The 24,702-nt window shown below is 36.2% G+C and overlaps 1 protein-coding gene, 1 long non-coding RNA gene and 1 pseudogene across 2 annotated transcripts; all 3 read right to left on the bottom strand.

Annotated features, from left to right (window-relative positions):
• Positions 1–5,452: 5,452 nt before the first annotated feature.
• LOC113297155 lies at positions 5,453–16,946 on the bottom strand (annotated as a pseudogene).
• LOC113297156 lies at positions 5,779–8,925 on the bottom strand. The gene is made up of 3 exons (XR_003333352.1): positions 8,532–8,925; positions 7,975–8,060; positions 5,779–7,062 (listed from the first exon to the last, which is right to left on the bottom strand). It is a non-coding gene; the product is annotated as an uncharacterized LOC113297156 (long non-coding RNA).
• Positions 16,947–17,651: 705 nt separating the features above from the next.
• On the bottom strand, positions 17,652–18,152 carry LOC113294590. Its single transcript, XM_026542977.1, has one exon. The coding sequence runs from the start codon at positions 18,150–18,152 to the stop codon at positions 17,652–17,654; it is 501 nt and encodes a 166-aa protein (XP_026398762.1).
• Positions 18,153–24,702: the final 6,550 nt, after the last annotated feature.

The following is a 24,702-nucleotide window of genomic DNA, read 5'->3' as shown; positions in this document are numbered from 1 at the left end:
AAGTGATTAAATTTCCCTCATCTTGTATCAAAGAAAGAAAGCAATTCAAGTACTAATAATAATGTATAGTAATAATAATATCATAGTATCATTCTCACAAGAAAATCAACCTTTCTATCTTAAATCATGGAGGTATTGTGCTAACTTTTCGACCCTCTAAAAATCAACTGTAGTCCTCGCCATCTCTAAAAATCATGTAAGGTGAGGATTTAAGTAAACAAATGTTCTGTTTGTTTCAAATAGTTCTACTATATGACATAATTCTTTTGGTTCTTTCTAAGAGAAGGTACTGCATATTACTGTGTTTTTCTAAGACATTCCAATAGTTTATTGTTGAGCTTGCTTCTAAGACATTACAATATTGTTGATCTTGCTCCAAGAATTATAAATTGTTTTTTGAAACTTTTCACAAATTGCTTATGTATGCATTTGAAATACTCTTAGATGTGAACAAGAAGAAAGTATGTCTCCATAAGTAATTTCATGTTTTGTTAAAAACTCTTGAGTAAAGTAAGTTCGGATCTCGAACTCTTTCAAAATTACAAAATTTAGAGGTCACGAACCGACCCTATTCTTGGAAAAACTCCTAGGTGTTCACCAATAAATACCTTAGACTTGAGTTGAGTTTCTCTCTCAAGGTCTTCTCTGTATTCAAGTTTGTCTCTCATGTCAAGTTCTAGCAATACCATGGAGGGAGTTCTTGATAATAATAGTAGTGGTATTTGGTTAAAAGGGAAGAAGAAAAGAACTTTGGTTGAAGATGAAGTTGATGGCTATGAGGATCATCCTAATGCCAATTGTTACTTTGCATATGATCATCAGGATGTTGAACACAAAGAGATGATTTCTGCTAATATTATTTATGATTTTCTTAAAAAATTTGAGATAAGCTTGTTGAAACATTGAAAAGTTAAGATATGCTAAGGTCTGAGTTGGAAAAGGTTACATCTGACCTTGTTCTCATGAAACCGCATGTTAATGAACTACTCAATGAAGAGATCTTTCCAAAACAGTTTGTGGATGTTGTTGATGATAAACTCGAAGGTTTCAAAACCGATGATGACATTGGTGGTATCTAAATAAATGTTTTTTTTTTTACTAGTTAACTACTTGTAGGAATTTTGTTCTTATTGCTTAAAGAGGAACACTAATTTTTGGAGTAGTTTTTATGTGTTACATTAGCTATTCCAAATATTATCATCTTACATGTTTAAAGTTTATTAATTAGATTTTATTTTGGAAGATGACTCATAATAACTAATCTTCATGGATCATATATTTGTATTGCTTATTTTGTGAGATTTGTTCTTTGCTATCATTCTTTGGTGATTAGAACATATATATCATATTTTCTCATAGGTTAAGCTCTTTCACTCTTGCAAAAAATGAGTAAAATATTTTGAGAATTGCATACGATTACACTTTTGTGAATAAACTGCTACAGGATTTCGTAAGATGTTCTTTAGGGATCGACTTACTTCATTGATTGTGTCACCACCAAGGAATAAGTGGTGAACTTTAGTCTCTACTTTCCTACATGGCTAGAGAAGTTATAATTCTTATGTTTAATCATATCACACTAATTATTTTCTTGTTCGTAACTGGTGTAGAGAATAGTTTATGTTGACGATTATTTTCACGAAAATTTTGTTAATGCCTATAACATTAATATCCCTATTTTTAACTTCTTTGTTCGTGGATGGGGATTTAAATTCAAAGTCCAAAGAAAATTATTCTCTTGTGACTAGAGTAAGGTCCCTCGTGTTGTTCTTCCAGGGATAAAATTTAATGGGGGAGACTTCTTTTGAACTTATGTCTAATGGTAATATCTATGTCGGAAGAGAGGATGTGGAATTGTAGGGGATGCTTGCGCCTTATGTCTCCTTGTCGCTAACCGAGATTTATTGGTTGAAATCGTCTAAACTGAAGGTTGGTATGTGTTATCTAGTATTGAAACTCTTTTGATTAATTCATGATTATCCCGATTTTCCACCTTTGCCAATTTTGTTGACAAAAAGGGGAGAATTATTAAGTAGTATATTAATATATTATATATGGTTTTACGGAGCATCATGCAATTAAGGGGAGTGAATTATTATTTGTAGGTTTTACCTATTTTGAAAAAGTAGTATGTATTGATTAAGGGGGAGAACATATCACCATAATATTGCCTCAAAATTGTGGTACAATTGAATATTGGAGGAAGGTAACAATACTATATTTCTTTATAACAACCAATGAGAGTAGAGTGATTACCTCATTCTATCATTGATCTTTTTGAGTTTTCTCAGAAGTTTCTTCAACAATAAAATGATGAATGAACACATGCAAAACATTAGAAGAACTTGAAGTACGAAGGATTCAAGACGTGTGTTGAAGAACCAAGGAAATCAAGCATAGTGGATTAAGCTGAAAAGTTTATTTATTTTTGTATACATATGTTAGTCACTAAAATTGACAAAGGGGAAGATTGTTAGATCATTGCTCGGTTGAACCCACAAGTGTTGCTATCTCAAGATGGTTGTCAATGTTAGATGATCAAAATTATATCTTGATTTATAGTCTACTAAGTCAAGTCTCGGACTAGGTTAGAATTTGTAGTTGAGTATCAGACATCACCCTTGAAGACTGAAGATCGTTAAGACATTTGGGGAACTTCTGTATCAGGTATGTGAAGACTGAACCATTTATTTTACTTACTATCTCATCATTCTATCAATTGAGACTATGTTGTATGACTTCTAGTAGATTTACAAAGAAGAAGTTTCGAGTCAAGCTTGTCTTGTGAAAAATTTCGAAATATGATTCTAAGCAAAGATGTTCAACGGTCCTTAAAAATATTAGTTCTATGAATTAATTTGTGGATCAATTGAAAATTGCTCATCATGCAAATGATTTTATCATTTGTGAATGTTTCAAACAACATAAAAGAGAAATATTGAACTTACTGATATTTCTACTCAGGTTAGGTCTGCAAACCAGTTTGCAAACCATAGATATATGAGTTTCAGAAATGTAGAAAGGTTGGCGAACCAGTACTCGCAAACCGTAAGTTCAGTTGGAAACAGTTCACGAAACCGGTTAGCGAACCATGGTGAACTGAATTTTCAAAGTTGGAATAATAGGCTAGCATTTGGCGAACCCTGTTCACAAACCATTGTCAACTGAATTCGATAGTCTTGTAGGGTTGGCGAACCTGGTTCACGAAGTGTTGCACCTTGACTCATGAACAAGCCATACGATTGGCAAACCATGCTACCAACTGTCTCAATTTATATTTTAGTAAATGCTCAAAGACTTATTTTCATTATATGTTTAGCATTACTAGAACTCTCTTAAACACTTCTAAGACTTCATTAGTCACTTAGACACTTATATGTATGCATCATGATTAAACTCTTAAGTGTTAAATGAATATCAAGTTTCTTTTAGTTTTTATGCCAAATTGCCAAACCGAATGGTCATTATACACGATTCAGTAACCGAACCTAAGTGTATATTCTTCTATTGTATTTTTCAAGAATAGAGTTTGCTTGATTCTCAAGTTATCTTAGCTTGAATTCTAAGCAACTCTTGGTATTGGAAAAACTATAGATAGAGATGCTCTTTGAATCGGGAAAATCAATCCCTGACACTTTGCGTCCTAGTTGATTCTAGAGTCGTCCTCTATTGACCTAGTTTTCCTTTGAGAAACATAATTAGGTTTACGACTAAAAGATGCTTTGGGGATTCGTGAACCCAAGTACGACTATCTTTACCTTGATAATTCGTGAATCCTGATCCTACTTTTATGTTATCGAGGTTCTCGTAATCTCTTTCAGGCAAGATAGATAGAAATCCTAAAGTTATCTTCGTCTCAGAATTTTTGATTCCTCAAGATAAATATCTGAAAAATGATCTTGGTTGATCTTTTGAATATTGTTCTTGAGAGGTAGTTAAGAATCTAGGTTGCTCTTCGGGAGTCGTAAGATTCGGATTTGTGAGGTTTGCTAGCTTTGTCTATTGCAAACAGATTTCCACACCTTGATCTTTGATCTAAACAGAAATCAAATAAACTTATATGTTAGAGCCATATTGGTATCAAAAGTCTTCACTGCGGCTGAAGCAACTCTTAGGTTGTAAAAGACGTCAGTTAAGGAAATCAAGTGCATAAAGCCTTGCGAGGTTCAAGAGACACAAGGAGTTCGACTGTAAAGGAATCGCTTGGAGGGTGGATTCGGTCTCAACTACATTCCAGTCCGAAGTCTGATAGTAGGCTAGTGTCTGTAGTGGCTTAATACAGTGTGGTGTTCACATCTGGACGAGGTCCCGAGATTTTTCTGCTATTGCGGTTTACTTGTTACCAAATTTTTTGGTGTCTTGTGTTTTTCCTTTTCCAAATTACATTGTTTATCTTTATAATTGTATCTGCACAGGTTTGTACATATTCAATCTAAGTAGATACGTCCGCTTTATGAGACTTGTTTCTTGTAGACTTGGTATCTTGAAAGATAGATTGGATTATTTGGATACGACTAGATTGATCTTGGATATTGATTTTTGAGATCGTCCAAGTACTTTGCTTAACAATCAGGTTCATGGACCCTGTGTCTATACACATACTGATTGAGTAAAGGTTGAGATATAAACTCTATACATATTGTGAAGGATCATTCAGTTGGTCTGCTTGCTATTGTATTAAGCTTTGTCTATACAGTTTTCCAAACAAAAAAGTTTGGTGTATTTGGTATCCACTGCGTTTTCAAGGACACCTAGTTTTCCAATGCTCAATCATATCATGATACTGGTTGGTCTAAAGTGGTTTGATTTAAGGGGCTGATCCCAGGCATTCTTCTATTCGCTGGTTAGCTTTACATAAGAGATTGAGGACTAGAAGTAGGCTCTTGTTGTGGGGTGTCATCTCTGATGCTACTTGTCTCTTGTGTAATGAGGCTCTTGATGGAAGGCCATCTGTCTTGCAAGTATAGTTTTGCCTTTGTGATCTGGTAAGGAATTATATTTAAGTTGGGTCTTTCTAGAGCTTGTTTTCTTTTGGGGGACCAGGAGATGTAATTGCATTTCATTGTTAACCATGTCAAAAGTAAAATGTATTTACGCCATGGTTCAGATGGTGGACTGGTTTAGAGTACATCAAAAGATAGAGTTGACAAGGAAAGAAGTCTGGTTTGACATCCCAGAGCAACAAAGCCTTGCGATTTTGAACGGGTATTCAACAGCTCAATTTCGCTCAATTTATCAAAATAGATTCAATAGAACCAATGAGAAGCACTTTATGGAAGTTTTTATCAAGTGATAAAACAACTGAGATTATATGGAATCATCCACAGAAAGGGGAAACACAGAACTATAAACCCCAAAAAAGAAAGAAAGAGGAACACAAAAACATACACACACAAAAATAATAAAGAAAAAGAAAAGAAGTGGAAAAACGAGTTGATAAATATGGGCATTATCAGAGCGTGTAATGAGAGTGGATTGAATCGATATCCAATCCCCTGAGCTTGGCATTGGATTCAACCTTGCCTTTAAGTGTGTGAATTTCCCTCATCCTGTATCAAAGAAAGAAAGAAAAGCAACTAAAGTACTAATAATGCGTAGTAATAACAACTTCATAGGATCGTTGTCACAAGACAATCAACTTTCCTTTCTTAAATCATGGAGGTATCGTGCTAATTTTTCTTTTGGAAATTTTTTTGGTTGATCCTGGGCCCATATAGTTATTTATAGTAGGGTCCAACCGGAATTTTCTTTTATCTGGAGGTCCAAAATTAATTGAAAATATTGAAATGACCATAATACCCTCTACTACCAAACATGTGAGTGTCTACACCCTTATTATATTGAGTACATATCCGCTGCACTGCTTACAAATTTGAGTACACATAGCTTATATACTTATAAATTCGAGTACATATCTTTTGCACTGTTAACTACCAAAATCAACGGCAAGAAGCTTCACTCTCTTAACTGGTTTTTCGTCCGAGTTTTACAAACCCAATCTTTGAATATTCGACCAATGTTTCCATGTTTATCTCAAGTTCTAAATCAAGCTTTTGCCTTTGCCAGACAGACCTTGTGCACAGCCTCGAGCCAAGACTAGCAGCTACACAATACTTGGGAAGAACCGTTGCCCTCTTCACTGATTACTCGCCTCAAACTCTTGTCGAAAGTCTGGTCGAACCCTCGTACAACCAATGTCACCATGGCTGATAACTGCAAAAGACTTACTTGGATTTGTGAATACTGGTTGCACAATCCCTTGTCTGCATTTTTAACATCTCCTACATCTGACATACTAAGCTGGTCGCAGCTGATCTTGAAAATGTGAAGAAATGCTCTTTCCGGCCTTTCTACAAACAACCTGTGTGCAGTTTGCTTATATACAGTTCTGAGCTTGATGTTGAATCCTAAACTCTTTCAATCTCCTTCCCTGCGACAATAATTAAATTACACAAGCATCCACATTTCTAATTCATTCAAAAATCAGAAACATTCATCATCACTTATCATCATAACGGCAGCAACTTGTCTTCTCTTCACTGCCTTCTCTTGGCAGCAAAACGACTTCAAAATCAAACCAAACTCTCCAAAATTGAATACCCAATCTTTATTTCCTTCTCAGCTTCGAGATCCCAGTCCTGATCTCCCTTGATCTTTATTCCAATCAATGACAGACAACAACTCTTTCCCAACTGGTTTCTCGGTATTAATCTCTCACTTTGTCGTGTTGTTATGAGCTTCTGGATCACGCATTTCCTCCTCAAACACGACCACAAGAACCGTGACTAGCTGCTGGTCGACTTTGTTGGACAACGGTGAACTCTTGGCAGTAGCTCTTCGTATTTTGGTTGTAGACTGAGATGAAATGAGCGGAACTGGTCGAGTGTATTAGGACCTAGCTTTGTTGTTGTTGCGTATAAGACTGGCCCTTATCACAGCAGGTGGCTACCCCGATTAATAAGTGTGACTGCCTTGGCTTCAAATCCATTAGCACCTAGCGTAGCCAAAATGATGAATTATGCCTCTTCTCCTCTTCTTTTATGTAACATGACTCCAAAATGCCTGCAAAATAAAACAAACGTAATATACAAAAATACAAGAGAAATAACTAACAAAAGCATAAAAAATTGACATTCAAAAGATGTATTTAAGGCACTTATCACCCATTACCAATGAAAACTCTTAAGACGTGTAGGCGTTTAGCAAACCATACCAACTAACGAAGAGTAACAATCCTGCAAAAATGTTTTCCAGTCTATAAATGATGTACTCAATTTCTTGACAGTACATCTGCACTCAATTTATTCGGTCCTTTCTTTTTCGAAGGCAACAAATAACTATTTTCTTGACAGTACTTATACACCCAATTTATTGACAGTATACCTACACTCAGTTCATGTTTTACATCTACAAAAATCATCCTTGAATAAACTCAATTCATACTGTATAATCCAAAAAAAAAATCGTTCTCGAACCGACACATAAACTGCTTAATAAGCCAATTCCATTACCAACCCAAAAAGATCTTATAACCAATGGATAATGCTAAGAAACAAAATTCTTCCTTTCACACCATGACAGTGATTGCGTTACAAAACACAACTAATTCTATCTAAACCTATGTGTAATGCTAAGAAAGGCAAGAATTCGTTTCACAACTATCAATACATATTGGATGCACTCATATTTTCAGTGGATTTTAAACATAATAACACGGATTTAATGTTAAGAAAAATATGTACAGGATCCTGTCAATGTCCCCATAATGAACAATACTTCACTTAGTCCAACTTGGGTAATTATAGAGTGAATATACTTAAAAATTGAAACTAAAATCGTTATGGGTTGTCCAGCGGATAGACGACGGTGCTGGTATACTAAGAGAAAAAGGTATAGCAAGGAGATAAACTATTTATTAGTTCTTTTTTTTAGTATTCCTCTATGCGAAAAAAGAAACTTAAGCAAGAGTCTTACGTAGTTGTGTTGATAAGGTGTACCAATCTCTGCTTGTAACAATGACTTTATGCAACCATATCAACTAGCACGTCTTGTTGAGCCCCCTGCTAAGTGACCAACTGAGATGATCAAAAAATGTATAAAAACTCCAAGCGGATTACTTGGTTATGCTTAGTGCAGAATAATAATTATGGAGCAAAAAACCAGCAGCTATTGTAATGTTCTATGAAGTGTAGACTGTGATTTTTACAGAGTGCAACATTTATACACTGATTTCTCGTCAGTGTAGCGTATATAAACTGAATTTTCAGCAGTGCAGCATATACGCACTGCCAAATTATACCAAATGAAGCTGCAAAAACCTTCTACAATACTTATCTGGGAATAATACAGTACATTCATTATGGACTCCATCAAACTCACTAAAAATGCATGAGAATGCAATACATGCATTACACACTCTCATCAAAACACACTAAAAATGCATGAGAATGCAGTACATACATTATGCACACCCATTAAAACACACTTCATACTAAACAAGATTACATAAACAAGAATATCGAAACACTTACATGTTTGCATTATATCGTCCCAAGAACTTCACCGGAGTTTGATCCTTCAGAGAAAGGACGCATCAGGAAATTCAGGAAATCCCATTATACGCCACGGCCACCACGATCCATTCCTACGCCTAACCCGAACTAAACTACCAACAGACAAATCATTCTTCTTCGACCTATATCCACTAGACGGATTCAAAAACTAAAAATCAATTGCATATCAAAACAAGTAATGAATATAACAAAAGCAAAACAATTCTTTTTCAGTACGCCATATATGCACTGCTGGATTCTTTTGCAGCACTACATATATAGCATACTGATATAAACAGTACATCATATATGCACTGCTGGATCACACCCAAAACCAACTGAAAATAGAATCAACTATAAAAGAATAATCAGAATAAAAAACTTAAGAGCTACCTACCTGAATTATGTTAGTCTCTAGATCCGAATAAGAACAGAGCATGAATCCAACGACAAAGGCTTGCACCAAATTAAAAGAAAGACATATACCAATGCTGATTCATTAGATTATCAAACTGATACTTATTTTTTTTTACACAAAGCACACACATAAACACAAAATTTAGATGTTACACATTTTATAGACATACAACGACCGTATTATATTCAGTACATCACATATGTATTCCTGATTATGAAATTAAAACAACAAGAAAAAGTATGATTTTAACTGGGAAAAAAAATAATCTACCAAAAACGGAAAATTATCTCAAATTGACAATCCACCCAATCAAAATAATATCAATTACAAAAACAGATTCATAAACAAGAAAAATTCAAAACAAAGAGATGGATTTTACACATCTTAAACATATACAACAATTATAATACCATCAGTACGACATATATGTACTACCGGATCCTGCAACCACGGATCTACAATCAAACATCAACAACTCAGATCTATACAACCAATCTTTAGCTAAAATCACCGAGAAAGGAAATGAGATTACAGATCTAAAAACTAATTGTGAATCGAGTTAGGAATTCAAAGTGAATTTAGTGCTATTAGGGTTTTTGAAACCATAGATTTTTCTGTAAATTCTTATCCAAACTGATAAATCAAGGATTACGACCGAATTAAACAATCAAAATAGATGAAACTTATCTTGTTTGTTGGATTTTATTGATGATTCATTCAATAAAACTCGTCGGTGATGCTTTCAAATGGAGTTTCTTCGATCTTCAACGCAGAGCTGGAGTCGTGGAAAGAGAAAATGAAAATAAAAATGAAAATAAAAATGAAAATCTCGGTGACTGATTTAGTCTTATCGTTATTATGTATGAAGGGTAATCCAGACATTTATCGAAAATATTTTCCTAGTTTCGCACGTGTACAGGACCAAGTGATAAAAAATTGGGTCCATTTTTCTTCTTTCTTTTAATTATGGACCTCTGGTTATTGGGCTTTAGTGGGTGGACCTGCCACTAACTAAGAACACTATAATAGGATCTATAGGTAATTCCTACTTTTTCAAATCCCCGTGTTTAGAATGAGCAACTGAAAAATGCTGTTATGTGCAGTGAACATATTTAGTGAGAAGAAGGTTTTGAATACTAACCTTGCAATTTCTGCACGTCTTTTAGCTTCCTCGGCCATTTGATTAATGTCTCTAAAGGTGTGGTGTCGGTCTAAGAACAGCTTTGCTTCTCCAGACTTCAGACCGTGGAGTGTCCTCTGCTCTGTAGCCCATTTTGCCTCCCTAGCTTCCTTACCGAAGTCCTTTCGGTTTGTGAATGCCGTCTATGGGGAAATAATGGGTGACAATTAAAGGGGCGATAATTAGAAATAGACTAAATTTACGCTACGCAACTCACTGCTATTGCAGACCTCATTTTGTTTTACCATATGACATGAAAACTAAAGTTTACATTCCACGTCAGCTGATTTTGCTGGACGGATGTAAAGTCATTAGAATAGGACTGCATTTTGGAATACAAATGCTCCACTTTAGCGACTGAGATGTTTAGGAATCAGCTACCATGTCATGTGGGAAAGAATGTGGTCCATATAACGGTTCATAAGGTAGAGTCATATTTCTCAGGCAAGGTACAGTAAAATTATAAGAGAAAAGAGAAGAGTTTTAGTTTCACAAACCCTCTGATTAACCATCAAATCCCAAGCTTCTCCACTGAGTGCATAGCGACACCAAATTTGATAGGGTCAAGCAGAAAGTAAGTCAGAAAAGTGTATAGCCAAATAACACCTGTCCAACCCCAACCGATCTTTCTTATCCCAGCAATTTCCCAGGTAACAGTAGTGGATATTACAGTAGCAACCTGCAGAAATACAAGGCATTTCTGTTCAGTGTAAATTCCACAAAACCTACAACCGAATTAGAACTTCTGGAGATATTCGTAAGACAGAATGTGTACTAGATTATTTAGATGTAACTAATTTATCTGCTGTTTGCAAGACAATAACCTGAAAATTATGTTTATTAATTACAGTAAAGCAAAAAGAAACAAAGCGGAAGACTAGCACGAAATTTACCAGTTGAGCAATGAGGAAGGCAACACAAAGCAGAAAACCAGGTCGTTCAGTAAAAGACCAGCCCCTGGAACGAGTAACGAAGATCAAAGCCTGGCTAATGGTGCTGACTTGAAGATATACTGCGGAAGCCAGCATTTGGTTGATTGGATCAGCTTGCTCCTTAATAGTTGTATCAAAGCGGTGTTTGTTGAAGTCTGTCACATTGAAACTTTTCTGAAAATAGAGGTAATCGAGATATGATTAGCATTAGGACTAACCACTTTGCAATCAATGCTGCAGTAGACATATTAACACTAAAATGTCGTGAACATGAATAACATATAGGGTTATGCCAATATGTGAGTCACTACTGTAATTTCACTATGAGAAGGTTACTGCACCAGTTAGACCAAGCGGAAGAAGAAAGTATGAAACAGGAAGTATATTTTACCGCGAAGAAGCTAGTCTCATAAGCTAGGTAGAAAAAAATGACGGTCATTAGAGCCAGATATGCACCAATGACAACTCCAGTTGCAAAAATTTCACTAAGCTTCCAACTGTCGGGTAATGGAGAAGGCTTAACTCTGTCTTTGGATATTGTCATTATAGTACCTGGAAACAATTCACCAAATAAAACACAGGAAAAAGAGCTTCAGATAATTCCAAACATAGTTGAAGGCATTAGCAATGCTCACCATCATTAAGAATTGCAATGACAAGAACCATGAATGGTGGAAAATCGAATCTCCACAGTATGTTCAATAGCATGAATCCCAACTATTACACAAAGCAAAAAGACCTTAATAATAAGCAATGGGTTAGCCTAACAAATTTAGAACAGCTTCCTTACTTATGTACTTCAGATAGAAACTTACCACGATACGTATAGTGATAGATACGGCATATATCTGCCCAAAAGAAAATTTCAAATATTTAGTGATTCAATTAATTATACAAAATAGATACACTTTCTTTAATACAAAATCTAAATCTGCCCATTTACCGTATAATTTTTCATCCTCTGGAAGATTGCACGACTTGTTAGAACTGCACTAATAATTACACTTAGCCCGGGCTCCGTAAGAACAATGTCAGAAGCACTTCGAGCAGCATCTGTGGAATCTGCCACCGCGATACCAATGTCAGCCTTCTTCAAAGCTGGCGCATCATTGACTCCATCAGCCGTCATTCCACAAATGTGTTTCAGATCTTGTAGTTTTCTGACAATCTCATACTTATGCTCTGGAAGAAGAAAAATAGGATAAGAACTAACATCCAAGTTGCACTGCAGGAAAGAACATAACAAGAGGACTAGTATACCAGGAAAGACCCCAGCGAAACCATCAGCCTTCTCAATGAGTTCGTCAATCGGTATAGCTGCAACTGACTCATCTTTATTGTCACCAAGCAGAGCTGATGACGGATACATGTTAGTTCCCATGCCAAGCCGTCTCCCTGTTTCCTTCGCAATCGCCAATTGGTCACCTGCAAAGTCCACAAAAATTCAGTCACATCAAGGACTGAATGAACCATAACTGTGTGTCAGTGGGGTTCCCATCTTGGTCATTTGAACAAGAATACCCATTCAAATATGAGTTACGAAATACATACATATAGGTGAGGACCAACTAGAATAAAATCCACACAACGAAGTTTTTGGTGGACGAAAGCACGTCCAGTTAGGTAATTATTCAGACCTGTAATCATCTTTACACTAACTCCAAGATCCAAAGCTCTTCTAATAGTTTCAGCACTATCATGTCGAGGAGGATCGAACAGCGGGAGAAGAGCAACAAATTCCCAGGGGCCACCAGGACTGTCTTTACTACCAGCAGGTACTTCCTAAGAAACAAGATGTTCATATGGTCAAATTAATTTGAGGAGACGGTGTGAGGCGAATAAAAGGCTATTTACCTGTCGAGCAATCCCAAGTGACCGAAGTCCACGTTCAGCAAATTTATCAATTATTGCATGGACCTTCTTTTCAATCTCTGATTTGTTACATGCTAGATTTAGAATCTACAGTGGGAAAGAGCAAATCAACTGACATGTTCTAGAAGTTTAATGGGAAATCTTCACATTTCAAAACCTCGAGATGGGAAGTTTTGTACCTGCTCAGGTGCACCTTTGCTCACTCTGTGCATTTTACCAGCTTTGTCTGTGTACGTTAGTGCTGTCCTTTTATCAGTTGGATTGAATGGGAGGAAGTGAAGTTCTTTGATCCCTGCCCGTGCCTTCAAAATAACTCATAAAATGTGTAAGTTACCTGCTAGGAGTTTTTGCAGGAGAAAAAATATGTCTAAAATTAATGCATCTCATATCAATGGGTTCATATGGAAAATAGAGAAAGTCACCACAAGAATCAGGGACAACACCAAAGATTTCTACTCTCTGCTCAACTTAAGTAGCGTCCATACCTCTTTTGGGTCTGCCAACATTGATACAATTGCAGTATCAATAGCATCTTGGTTCTCCAATCTCGAAGCTCTAGCAGCCATCAGGACAACCATATCCTTGTCAACACCTTTCGAGAAAACCTAAAATGTACGTGAAACCATTAGATATAAGTATGTAACTATTTGCAGCTTTACCGTCTGCCACATTTATCACCATTTCGCTCAAGCATCCGACCAGAGATCCACAAATGAGTTTTTAAAACACTTGAATATAAGTCGAGCAGAATTTGTAATATATGAAACGTCGTTTGGTAATAATCTACATATCTGAAGAAGGTGATGTTGTTACCGGACACATCTTAGAGGGTATATTTTTTATTTGCCAGGTGCTAGAATCAGGTAATATGATGTGATAAACAATGAAGAGGAAGTGTAACCTCAATCATAGACTTGTCCACCGTCAGCTTGTTAAGAGTCAATGTACCAGTCTTATCACTGCATAGCACGTCCATTCCAGCCATTTCCTCAATAGCAGTCATTCTCTTTGTTATGGCTCCCTGTGTAGAGAAGAAAAGAAAAGCAGATTAATTTATGAGTACCCTTCAATTTATAAATGCTTTTAAAAGATATCAGCGAACTCCTACATTGGCGGGGATTGACGCTGTTCTAAGCTGTCATCCACACGTACTCCACCAACAGAGTTAATTGGCACTTGTGAGCTTTTCAGTTCAGTCAAAAGTGATTACATAACTTTCTTGTAGTACTCCACTGTCCACTAGTTCCTGTACAAACCTGCTGAGATAAGCGGTGGGAACCAATGGCCATGGTTACAGAAAGAACGGTGGGCATTGCAATTGGGATCCCACCAATGAGTAGCACAAGGAGACTGTCAATACCAGCACGATATGATCTCTTTTGAATCCCCCATATAACGATTATTTCAATTAGCATCCCGATAGCAATTGAGCAAATGCAAAAGTTCCCAATAGATGTTAAAACCTGAAAAGGTGAAATACTGCTTCTGTAAATGTGAATCACGAGCTCTTATAAATTTAGGCTTGCTTAGAAGGACAAAAAATGATACTTAGAAACCTACAAGAAACAAAGTCAGATTTTATTCTGAAAATTAGTTCTAAGATGAACCTTTTGGAAATGCCCAATATGTGTAGTGTTTTCCACAAGATGTGCTGCTTTCCCAAAGAATGTATGAACTCCTGTTGCAATAACCACGGCCTCTATTTCACCTTGCTTACATGTTGAACCAGAGTAAACCCCGTCACCAGGATTCTTGGTCACTGGAAGTGATTCTCCAGTAAGAGCAGACTGCAAGTACAATCAAAAATAGTCAACTCAGTAAGGTCGAATCAGACAATGTTATTTCATGACTTTTATCAAATATGAGATGTATTAAGTATAACACCAAGCCCTTGATTTGGCTAATTAATGCAGTTTTAGTTTGGATAAAACTTCTGTGCACACGCACATAATTAAATCCCTCAGAATAAGTGACAGACCTGATCGATTTTTAAGGGATCCCCTTCAAGAAGCCGGGCATCTGCAGGAATAATGTCTCCGAGTTTAATACTAACTATGTCTCCAGGAACCAACACCACAGCGTCTTCCTCGTTCCATTTCCCATCACGTAGGACCTGGCGGAAAAGGTGAAAATTGAAAAGAAAAATTGCAAATTTTTGCATGGCAGAAAGAACAGAGGAAAAGGAATTGATAAGCATTTGTCAGTGAAAAGAGGAGGCTTAATAAAGTAGTTTATGCAAAACGAAGCTTCATGAAACGAACCTTCGCTTTTGGAGCCAATCTAGCCATAAGAGCTGCAGCAGCATTACCAGCATTGTTTTCCTCAATAAAGCTGATGGTAGAATTGACAATAAGTAGCACCATGATACCAGCAAAATCATGGTAATCGGCAGGTTTGTGCTAACAATTGAAGTGTTGTCAACACAGTTAAGAAATATATATTGTAACTTTATGATTAAAAAAACTTCAGAAATGAAATATAGCTTAAAGCTTATAGATTACCCCTGGTTGTGTAAGAGCAACAGCCATAATTGCTGCGGCTTCCATGACCCATGATAGAGGGTTCCACATAAACCCCAAGAACTTCAATATTTTACTTTCCTTCAAAATTAAATTACAAAAAAGTAAGTAAATGCGCAATTATATATTTCAAATCATTAGGATAGTTCAACCATGATAAAAAACCTTATTCTCTTCAAGCTTGTTGTATCCGAACAGTTTCAAACGCTCTTCAACTGCTTCAGAACTCAGCCCTTCTCGTGTGCATTTAAGATTTTCAGAAACTCCTTCGAGATCGATGTTCTCCTGAAAAAGTACTCACGTAAGTATGAAAGATCGAAATACGGATGATAATTTAGTTGATGATGCTGATACAAGAAAATGATAAATTGCTTGATCAGATTGCAGCTAAATCTAATGACTGAAAACTAAAATTCCGCATCTATCATGTTATCCCCTCAATAATAGTTCTCCCGATCAACTCAAAGACTAGAAAGTCGAACAGTGCATCGTAAAAAGGTCCAAAACAATAAAGGCCAATACGAAGTCTACTACCACAAATTGCAAAAAGAGATAAAGCCAAGCACTCAAGAAATTGTGTACCAGATCAACAGCCTCCCGATTAACAGCTTGAAGGGAAACTGACTTCTCATCCATTTCGAGCTCCTTTTAGCTTCCCGTTGATAAAGATTCTGTAAATGAAGAAGCTCCATATGAATTATAGATAAGCAGATAAAGTACACGAGTTTACAATATTACAATCTTCAATCTAATTCTTAATCAGCTTTCTTTTCGCTCAAAATTGTGTTAATCTCTCAATTAACCTACACATAATAAAGAGCGCATAAGAACGTGTATCTAATTACATGTAACAAACTTGTATCTGTAAACTGACCTAAGGACTAAAACTTACACAGATAAAACATTAACTATCCATTACTGCAAGTCAAAAACCCTCAGTCAGTTCAATGTGCAAACACTTGAAAGTCTTTAACTTATACAGATAAAACATTAACTATCCATTACTGGGAAATGAATCTCAACTCACTTTTAAGAAAGCTGTCGACCAGAGAGAAATGAATCTACTTCGAAGATAGTTCGCAGCTACGACAACCTTTCCATTCTTCTCCAATCCCAAAGTTAAGGGTGAAATAGAATTTCTTCTATGGGTGTAGAGTTCTAAGAACAATTGCAAATGGAGATTATATAACCTACAACATTTAAAAAAACAAATTTAAATCCAAAGATCATACTCAATAAGACAAGTTACAGCTACAAATGATAGTAAATTATTAGACAAAATCATCATCATAAAAGTAAAACAAGAAAGAAGGATTTAGATTCCAGTGTGATTACAGGTAGCTTAGACATAAACGCCGTTTTGGAAGATCCATTTAAAACAAGATCAGAAAAGATAACCCCAATTTTTGTATTCCGCCGGCCTATGTCTGCAAAAGAAAGAAAATGAAGAGAATTTTCAAATATGGGGCGAATACAAGATTTGTTATCTTTTCTATCATCCAGGGTTCAATGATGCCACGTGGAGTTTCAAAGGTCGTATTTATTTATCACCGTTTGTTTCTCACTCTCGGTTTGATCAATTTAACAGATGGATAAACAGTCCCTAATGTCCCTTTCTCTCAGTGACAATTCATTACATCGGGCTTATCTTCTCCGTAGTCCGTACTGTACCTAGTTAGCAGGTTTAATGGTAGACTACTAGGCTAATTGAGAATAATTTACTTTATGGAGTCGATTTTTATGCCATAAGGATATTCAATTTGTTGTACAAACATGAGCATGATTTATTAAGGGGCTACCGGATTTAGTAGGGTCCATACCATTACCTGTAAGACAAACAGAATTTAACTAATTCTTATGATGGAATGTTATCTAAGACCAATAAATTTTAACCGATCCTTATGATAGAATGGTATCCTCGTGTTAATCTTGGATGTCACCTATCGTGGTGATTTTTTTTTTTAACCAAAAACAGAAAATTTATTAAGAAAATTGAAGTTCACAAATACAGGCTTAAGGAAAAAAACAACAAAAGGCTAAAATAAACAAAACAAGAAAAGCTATTTAAATCTGTAGTATGGTTGGTCAGGCCATTCCATGACAGTCAAACTACTTGGTCTGTCTTCATAAGTGATTGTTTGTCCTTTCAAGAGGTACACACCCTTCTTTGCAAAGTGATCAGCCGAAAAAATGAGAGAACATTAGCATGCAAGCATGTCTATAAGAAATTGAGAGAACATTATCCTGCATTCTTTGCCATCTTGCCAGTAAGAACCATGGAATCTTTTGTTGCATTAATGAATGTATGCAAGCCTTAGAATCTGATTGTAAGATAATCTTGTATTTTTGGTGTTTAATAGCCCATTCTAAAGCTCTGACACTTGCAATAAACGCTGCAACATAGTTTGTAGTCACCCCAAGACCTCCAGATTCAGCAAAAACAAAATCACCATACTGATTTCTAACCACAAAGCCATAACCAGCAATGTCAGGGTTATCCCTAGAGGCACCATCACAGCATAACAGAATTTCCTCATTATTGGGGAGATAAAAGAATAGCTCAATAATTTTAGGTTGTTTCATTTTTCTGTGCTGAATCAAAAAGTATTGCAATATAAGAAGTTCATAGTCAGATCCCCACATGGTACCTTTCATTCTACATTCACAGTCATGTGCCATCATTTTAATCTTGAATTTCACCTTAAAGAGATCAGGTCTTGTATTTTCAAAGAAGACTTCATTTCTTAAAAACCATAGTTCTGTCACAAGAGTATAAGAACAGACCATCCATATGTCTTTTATGATGGGACTAGAATGCTTGCAGAGTTTAATAACATCTTCAAAGGATTGAGGGTTAAGATAGTGAAAAATACCTCCCAGCCAGCTCCATAAAAGTTTGTTGAATTGACAATGCCATAGAATATGATTCATTGAATCTTCCCCTTGGTGACAGATGAAGCATATAAAAGCAAACTGATAACCCCTTCTTTTTTTTTCAAATTTTCATCAGTAGGACAAATTTCTCTGGTAATTTTCCATACATTAGCTGAGACAGAAGGCAGAACAATATTATGCCAAAAAAATTTATACCAATGAAGTTTAGGTAAAGGCTTACTAATTTTCTTGACTGCATCAGAAACAGTGAAGCAACCTGAATGTGAATTAGTCCATATCAAAGTATCTTTACCTGAAGTTACCAGAGGTAGCTGAGAAGCATTGAAGAAGTGAAGAAATACTTCTTGAATACACCATTGACCATTTACAATAAGGTGTTGCACCTTCATATTAGGATTTGAAAGAATAAATGGATGATCAGGAAATAATTTAATGATAGGTTCCTCAAAAATCCAGCTATCTCTCCATATAGAAATGTTTTCTCCAGTGCCAACAAGCCATCTAGTAAGTCTTTCCTGGAAATTTAGTAATCTACCACTCCAAGCAGTGAGGCTAGATTGCATGTATTCCACTAGATGCCATAAATGAATAGATTTAATTTTACCCTGCACCAACATTACCCCCAAATATTTATCTGGGTAGCAAGACAGATTCATATGGAAAAAATCAGCAATTTGTCTTCTCCTTGTATCAGAAGTACCATGGACAAAGCATTTACTTTTGTCAGCATTTATAGTTTGACCAGAAGCAGCTTGATAATCAACAAGTAGAGATTTCAGATTAGTAATACTTCTCTTACTCCCATTAAAAAATAGCAAAATATCATCAGCAAAGAGTAAGTGTGTAGGATGGAATCCATTTCTAACCACCATTGGTTGAATTTTATGTTCAATGACCATTTTCTGGATATTTCTACTAAGGACATCTTCAGCAATTATAAAGAGTATGGGAGAGAGGGGGTCACCTTGCTTGAGGCCTCTGCCAATACCAAAAAATCCAATTGGTCCACCATTTAACATAATAGAGATTTTTGAAGATTTAAGAAGCATTAGGATCCAGTTACAAAATTTTGCTGAAAAACCAAGTTTCTTCATAGTTCTATAAAGGAATTCCCAGCTTATAGTATCATAAGCTTGTGATATATCCAACTTGAGACTCAAATTCCCTCCTCTTCTAGTAGTAGACATTTCATTAACTAACTCAGAAGCAAGAAGAACTTGTTCATGGATATTTCTACCCTTAATAAATGCAAATTGTTGTGGAGAGATAATTCTATGCATAAGTTTGCTAAGTCTCACAATCATAATCTTGGTGATAATCTTAAAACAAAAATTACTTAATCCAATAGGTCTGAAATTTTTTGCATTTTTGGCACCTTTAAGTTTAGGAATTAAAACAAGGAATTTGCTAATACATCTTCATTCATCTACAATGGTAAAAAGGTAATTATCTTACGCGAAATCTAAGTCAAGTCTACGACAAAAAGATAACATAATATTAATTTTGCTGGATATCATGGTTGACACATAAGAATGGTTATACAACATGCTTTATTCGTGTAAGTATCTTCAATCTTAGTCCTCCTACATTTATTCCTAAACAAGTGTAGTTATTGTTAAATGATTTTGCATGTATTTTTCCATCTGATATGTCCTATTTTCTATCGTCTATGAGAAATGTTCAACAATAAAGACAGTCGTGCATGTTGCAAGATTGTCTAGCCTTCCCCACTACCGTGTGATCCCAAATGAACACGATATACTTCAAGGTCAAGTGAACGAATTGTTGTCTAAATGGTTCTTACAACCTAGTTTTAGCCCATGTTGATCTTACTCGTCTTGCGACCAAAAAAGATGAAACATGGTATATGTATATTTATGGTAGAGATATTAATAAGATCACGATCCGTTATCATTTTCTTATTCCATTATTGGATGATACTCTTGACATGATCTCCGGTCCCAAACTCTTTTCTAAGATTGATCTCAAAAACAAGTAACATCAAATGCGAATCCGACCTAGGGATGAATGGAAGATTATTTTTAAAACAAAAAATGATCTCTTCGAGGGGCTTGTTATGCCTTTTGATTTACGTAATGCTCCAAGTGCATTGATGAGCTCGTAAAAAGTCATTCAACCTTAATTTCATTGATAAGTCTTTTGTGGTCTAATTTAATGATATCCTTAATTATTTGAAATATGAAAACAAATGTTACTCTCACTTGTGGATTTTTTTGTTCAATTCTTTCGAAAGAATGAGATATTTTTGTTAATCGCAAGTAATGACACTTTTGCATTTTTAAAATTTTGTATTTGGGTTATGTTGTTTTTGCCGACGACATTCAAGTAGATGGTTCAAAAATTGTAATTATTCGGGATTGTCCTACTCCAGAGATAATATCTGAGAAGCTCATAGTTTTCATGGTTTAGCTTCATTTTACCATCAATTTATAAGAGATTTCAGCTCTATCGCGGCTCATATTACTGATAGTTGGAAGGATAAACGTTTATTATGGGCCATTGAAGCCGAATAAAACTTTCAGTTGCTAAAACAAATGCTTACTTTTGTCATATCCTAGTGTGCTACCTGATTTTGACAAGCTTTTTGAGGTAAATTATGATTTCTCCATGTTAGGAGTTAGCGTTGTATTGTCTCAAGATGGTAAACACATTGTATTTACTAGTAAAAAACTCACGGAAGCTCGTCACAAGTGGTCTACCTATGAGTTGGAGTTCTACATCGTGATTCGTGCACTATGGAAAGGGAGACATTACTTAATACATATGCATAAGGATTTTGTCTTGTACACCGATCACCAAACCCTAAAGTACATTCAGAATCAATAACCACTCAATCAAATACGTGCATATTAAATTTTTCCCGTTCACCATAAGTCTTGTTTGAACATTAGGTTGCCGATGCACTTACTCATTTTACTAATCATAATTCTCATGAGATACTCCTAATTATTGTCCGTGCTGCAGTGATGAGTGCTAAAAAGTGCATATTTCTATATATTTTTCTTGGCATTTAACTCATCTTTTGTGCATTAATTCTACATTTTATCCCATATTCTGTATTTTCTTTGTTTTCAAGAATAAATATTTTTATTAATTAATTTTGCATTTTTAGGTAATAAATAAAGTTTGGATGAATAGCGGAGTGGAAAAGAGCAGAAAAGCGGTGAAAAGCCGGGAGGAATTACACAAGGAAGCCGCGAAGAATGTTGTGCACAAGACCAAAAGGCTAGAAGTGGGCTTGAAGAGGAAGCATTGTTCTTAAAGAAGATATGGGCTTGGCATACCCAATGCCCAAAACCCTCACCCAAGTCCATTTCCTATATCCATACCCGTTTCCCTTTCTAGCCGTCAGATTGGATCATCTCAGCATCCTACGGTCGCAGCATCGCCATTACATCAAAGTCTGAAGCTCCTGTCTAACACTGCAGCACCTAACTCAATCTTGAGCCGTCAGTTTCGTTGTATCAGGCATCCAACGGTCGCTCATGATCTGTCTCCATCTCGCCGTTAGATCCGTCCCAGAAGATATTATCCCACGGCTCAGCTTCGCAAGACATCAAGATTTGATGTACCCGCCTCACACTCGAACAACCTAACCCTATACCATCCCAACCAAACACCCCCTACTCCAAAAATATCGAACCCATCCTCTTCTCCCCCCTTCTGTGCACAGTGACGCCATCACCACCACCTGCTCCGTCTGCCACCACCACAACCACCACCAAAGCCATCATGGCTCCTACCAACCCTAAACCCCATCATTACTACCACTTTCACCTACTTTATAGCCTTCTAATCTATCAATTTCACGCCTCACCGATATCAGAAACCCTAGAGGTGAAATTGGTAGATTAGGTTGGAATAGAGTTGCAATTAGAGCATGGGAAAAGCAGGAGAAGAAGAGAAGGAAGCATGGGTCGAGGCTATTGAGATGAAATCAGAGAGTTAGGTGAGTGAATTTCGTTTTTGGTGAAACCCTAATTTTTGGGGATTTTGATATTTTGATGTTGCATGTATAAATAGGGGATGTGTGGGAGGATTAGAACTCATGCCTGGATTAGCCAGTGTGTCCAGAACTGTGAGTTCTGTAAAAAATTCCATTTTATGCTCTGTTTTTATCCTTTGTTCTTCACTGTTTTGCTATCCATGTTTTTCCATGTTCTGTGTATTGTTCAGTTTCTCCATTTGATGTAATGTGTTGTTGCTATCCATGTTATGTTTCATGTCTCCTGTTATGTTATGTTTCTGTAATATTTGTATCATGTTCTGTACTGTTTCTGTTATGTATGTTATGAATCCCAAATGCTAGGACTAGATGAAATTATGAACCAGCTGAGATAGTCTTCATCATGTGCAGCTCATGTTCAGTGTTGCTAAGCCCTTAGACTAGTTGTGCTTTAATCATACAATTAACACTTTGGTAATTATCTTAGCTGTGAGTAGAATATCCCTTAGGTTAATAGTGGATTCAACATCCTAGTGTTCTTTCATCACTCTTGTTTACTGTCTCCCTTCATTGCTGTTTTCTCAATAGTTCACTGTTAGTTCACTGTTATGTTTAGTGTTTAATGTTTAGTTCCTCAAATGTTAAGTTTGTTCACTGTTAGTGGTGGAAGTTTAGGTTAGAATTCATGTAAATTGAGCTGATTGAGAAATGGAGGAATTTAGTGTCCACTGTTGCTTGTGATTGACTGTGCTGTTAAAAGACAGTCAATGCTAGGAGTAAAACAGTTGGACAAGCTTCTTCTCCTTCCATTCCATTTATGTATGCCCTGGAACATAGGCAGGCTAGAACCTCCACCTAGCTCCATTAGGGACAAGGATTTAACCAAAAACAGCCACTGCCTAGCATCTTTCCTGTTCTTCTTTGTTATCTATCTGTTTTTGTGGCTTCTTATCACTGTTTTCATAGCTGTTTTTATAACTGTTTTGTGCCCTGTTCTTCCTTTGCCTTTGGCCCTTGGCCATTGCCTTTGATTTATCACTGCTATGCCATTGTAAATTTACATCCTTGGCCCTGTGTGACTTAGTGCCCTGTCTGCCTAGAGCCTGCTTTACCTTGTCTGCTGCTGCTCCAAACAGTTAGCTTAGAACCAAAGGCTAAAAGCCCAGATTCATTACAAAGCCCAGTTCAGTCTTGGGTTAATCTAGAAGCCCATTGACACTCAAAGCCCAGTGCACTTCAAAGGCCAAGCCTAGTGCACTTCAAGACCAACTGAGCCCAAGCTCAGTTCACTTCATTGTCAAACAAGCCTATAATCCAAAGGTACCCTAAGCCCAAAGCCCAAAAGGCTTCATAGTTAACCAACAACAATTTAGGAGCCCAAAATAGCTAGAAAACTCCAAAACACTCCCAGTCTCTGTGGATCGACCCGTACTTGCACGAGCTACAACTGACGACCGTGCACTTGCGGTTTAACAAGTAGGCTTTCTTTTACTCTTATTTTCTACATCTTTAAGAGCCTACCATGCAGTAATTTCCTTTGAATCCCTTATTATTTTGTACTCTACCGATCTCTATTTTTCTGCACTATACATGGGAGAAATATTCCCCTGCGCATCAAGGTACGTAATGAGAATGTTTCTTTACATAATGGTTTGTTTTTCAAGGCATTCGGTTATACATCCATGTAGTTCCATTCGTGAGCACCTTATAAGAAACTACGCAATAGTGGTCTTTTTGGCCATTTCGGGTAAGATCAGTCTACTTCTTGTGAAAGCTCGCTACATATGGAATTCTCTCAAAAAGGATGTTAATGATTTTGTGCGCCGTTGTATGATTTTTCAATGAAGTACGGGTCATGCATAAAATACAGGTTTATACATTCCTCTTCCAGTTGCTGATTCTTTATTGTAAGATATATCAATGGACTTTGTACTAGTTTTACCGAGAAATCAAAGAGATCGTGATTCTGTTTTTATGGTTGTTGGTCAATTTTCAAAGATGTCACACTTTATTCATTGTAAGAAGACAATGGATACTGTGACTAAAATCTACAACAAATCTTTATATTTCATGAGATCATTCATTTACATGGAAATCACATGGCTATAACTCATAATAGAGGCATTAATTTATTAAATTGACTTTGTAAGACACTTTGGACTAGTCACCAAACCAGACTGCAGTTTAGTAGCACGTCTTATCCTCAAACTGATGGATAAAACGAGGTAGTGATCGGCACCTTAGCAAATCTTATTCACTGCTTATCCAGGGAAAGCCTCATTGATGATATTTTTCTCTCTCTCAAGCTAAGTTTGTCTACAATTCAGTTTTTATTCGGTTTACTAGTTATGCACCTTTTCAAATTGT

This window comes from Papaver somniferum, chromosome 7 (assembly GCF_003573695.1).
Source record: "Papaver somniferum cultivar HN1 chromosome 7, ASM357369v1, whole genome shotgun sequence".
Classification (NCBI taxonomy): Eukaryota; Viridiplantae; Streptophyta; class Magnoliopsida; order Ranunculales; family Papaveraceae; genus Papaver; species Papaver somniferum.
Note: the sequence above shows the minus strand (reverse complement) of the source record. Positions and strands in the feature narration are given on the sequence as shown.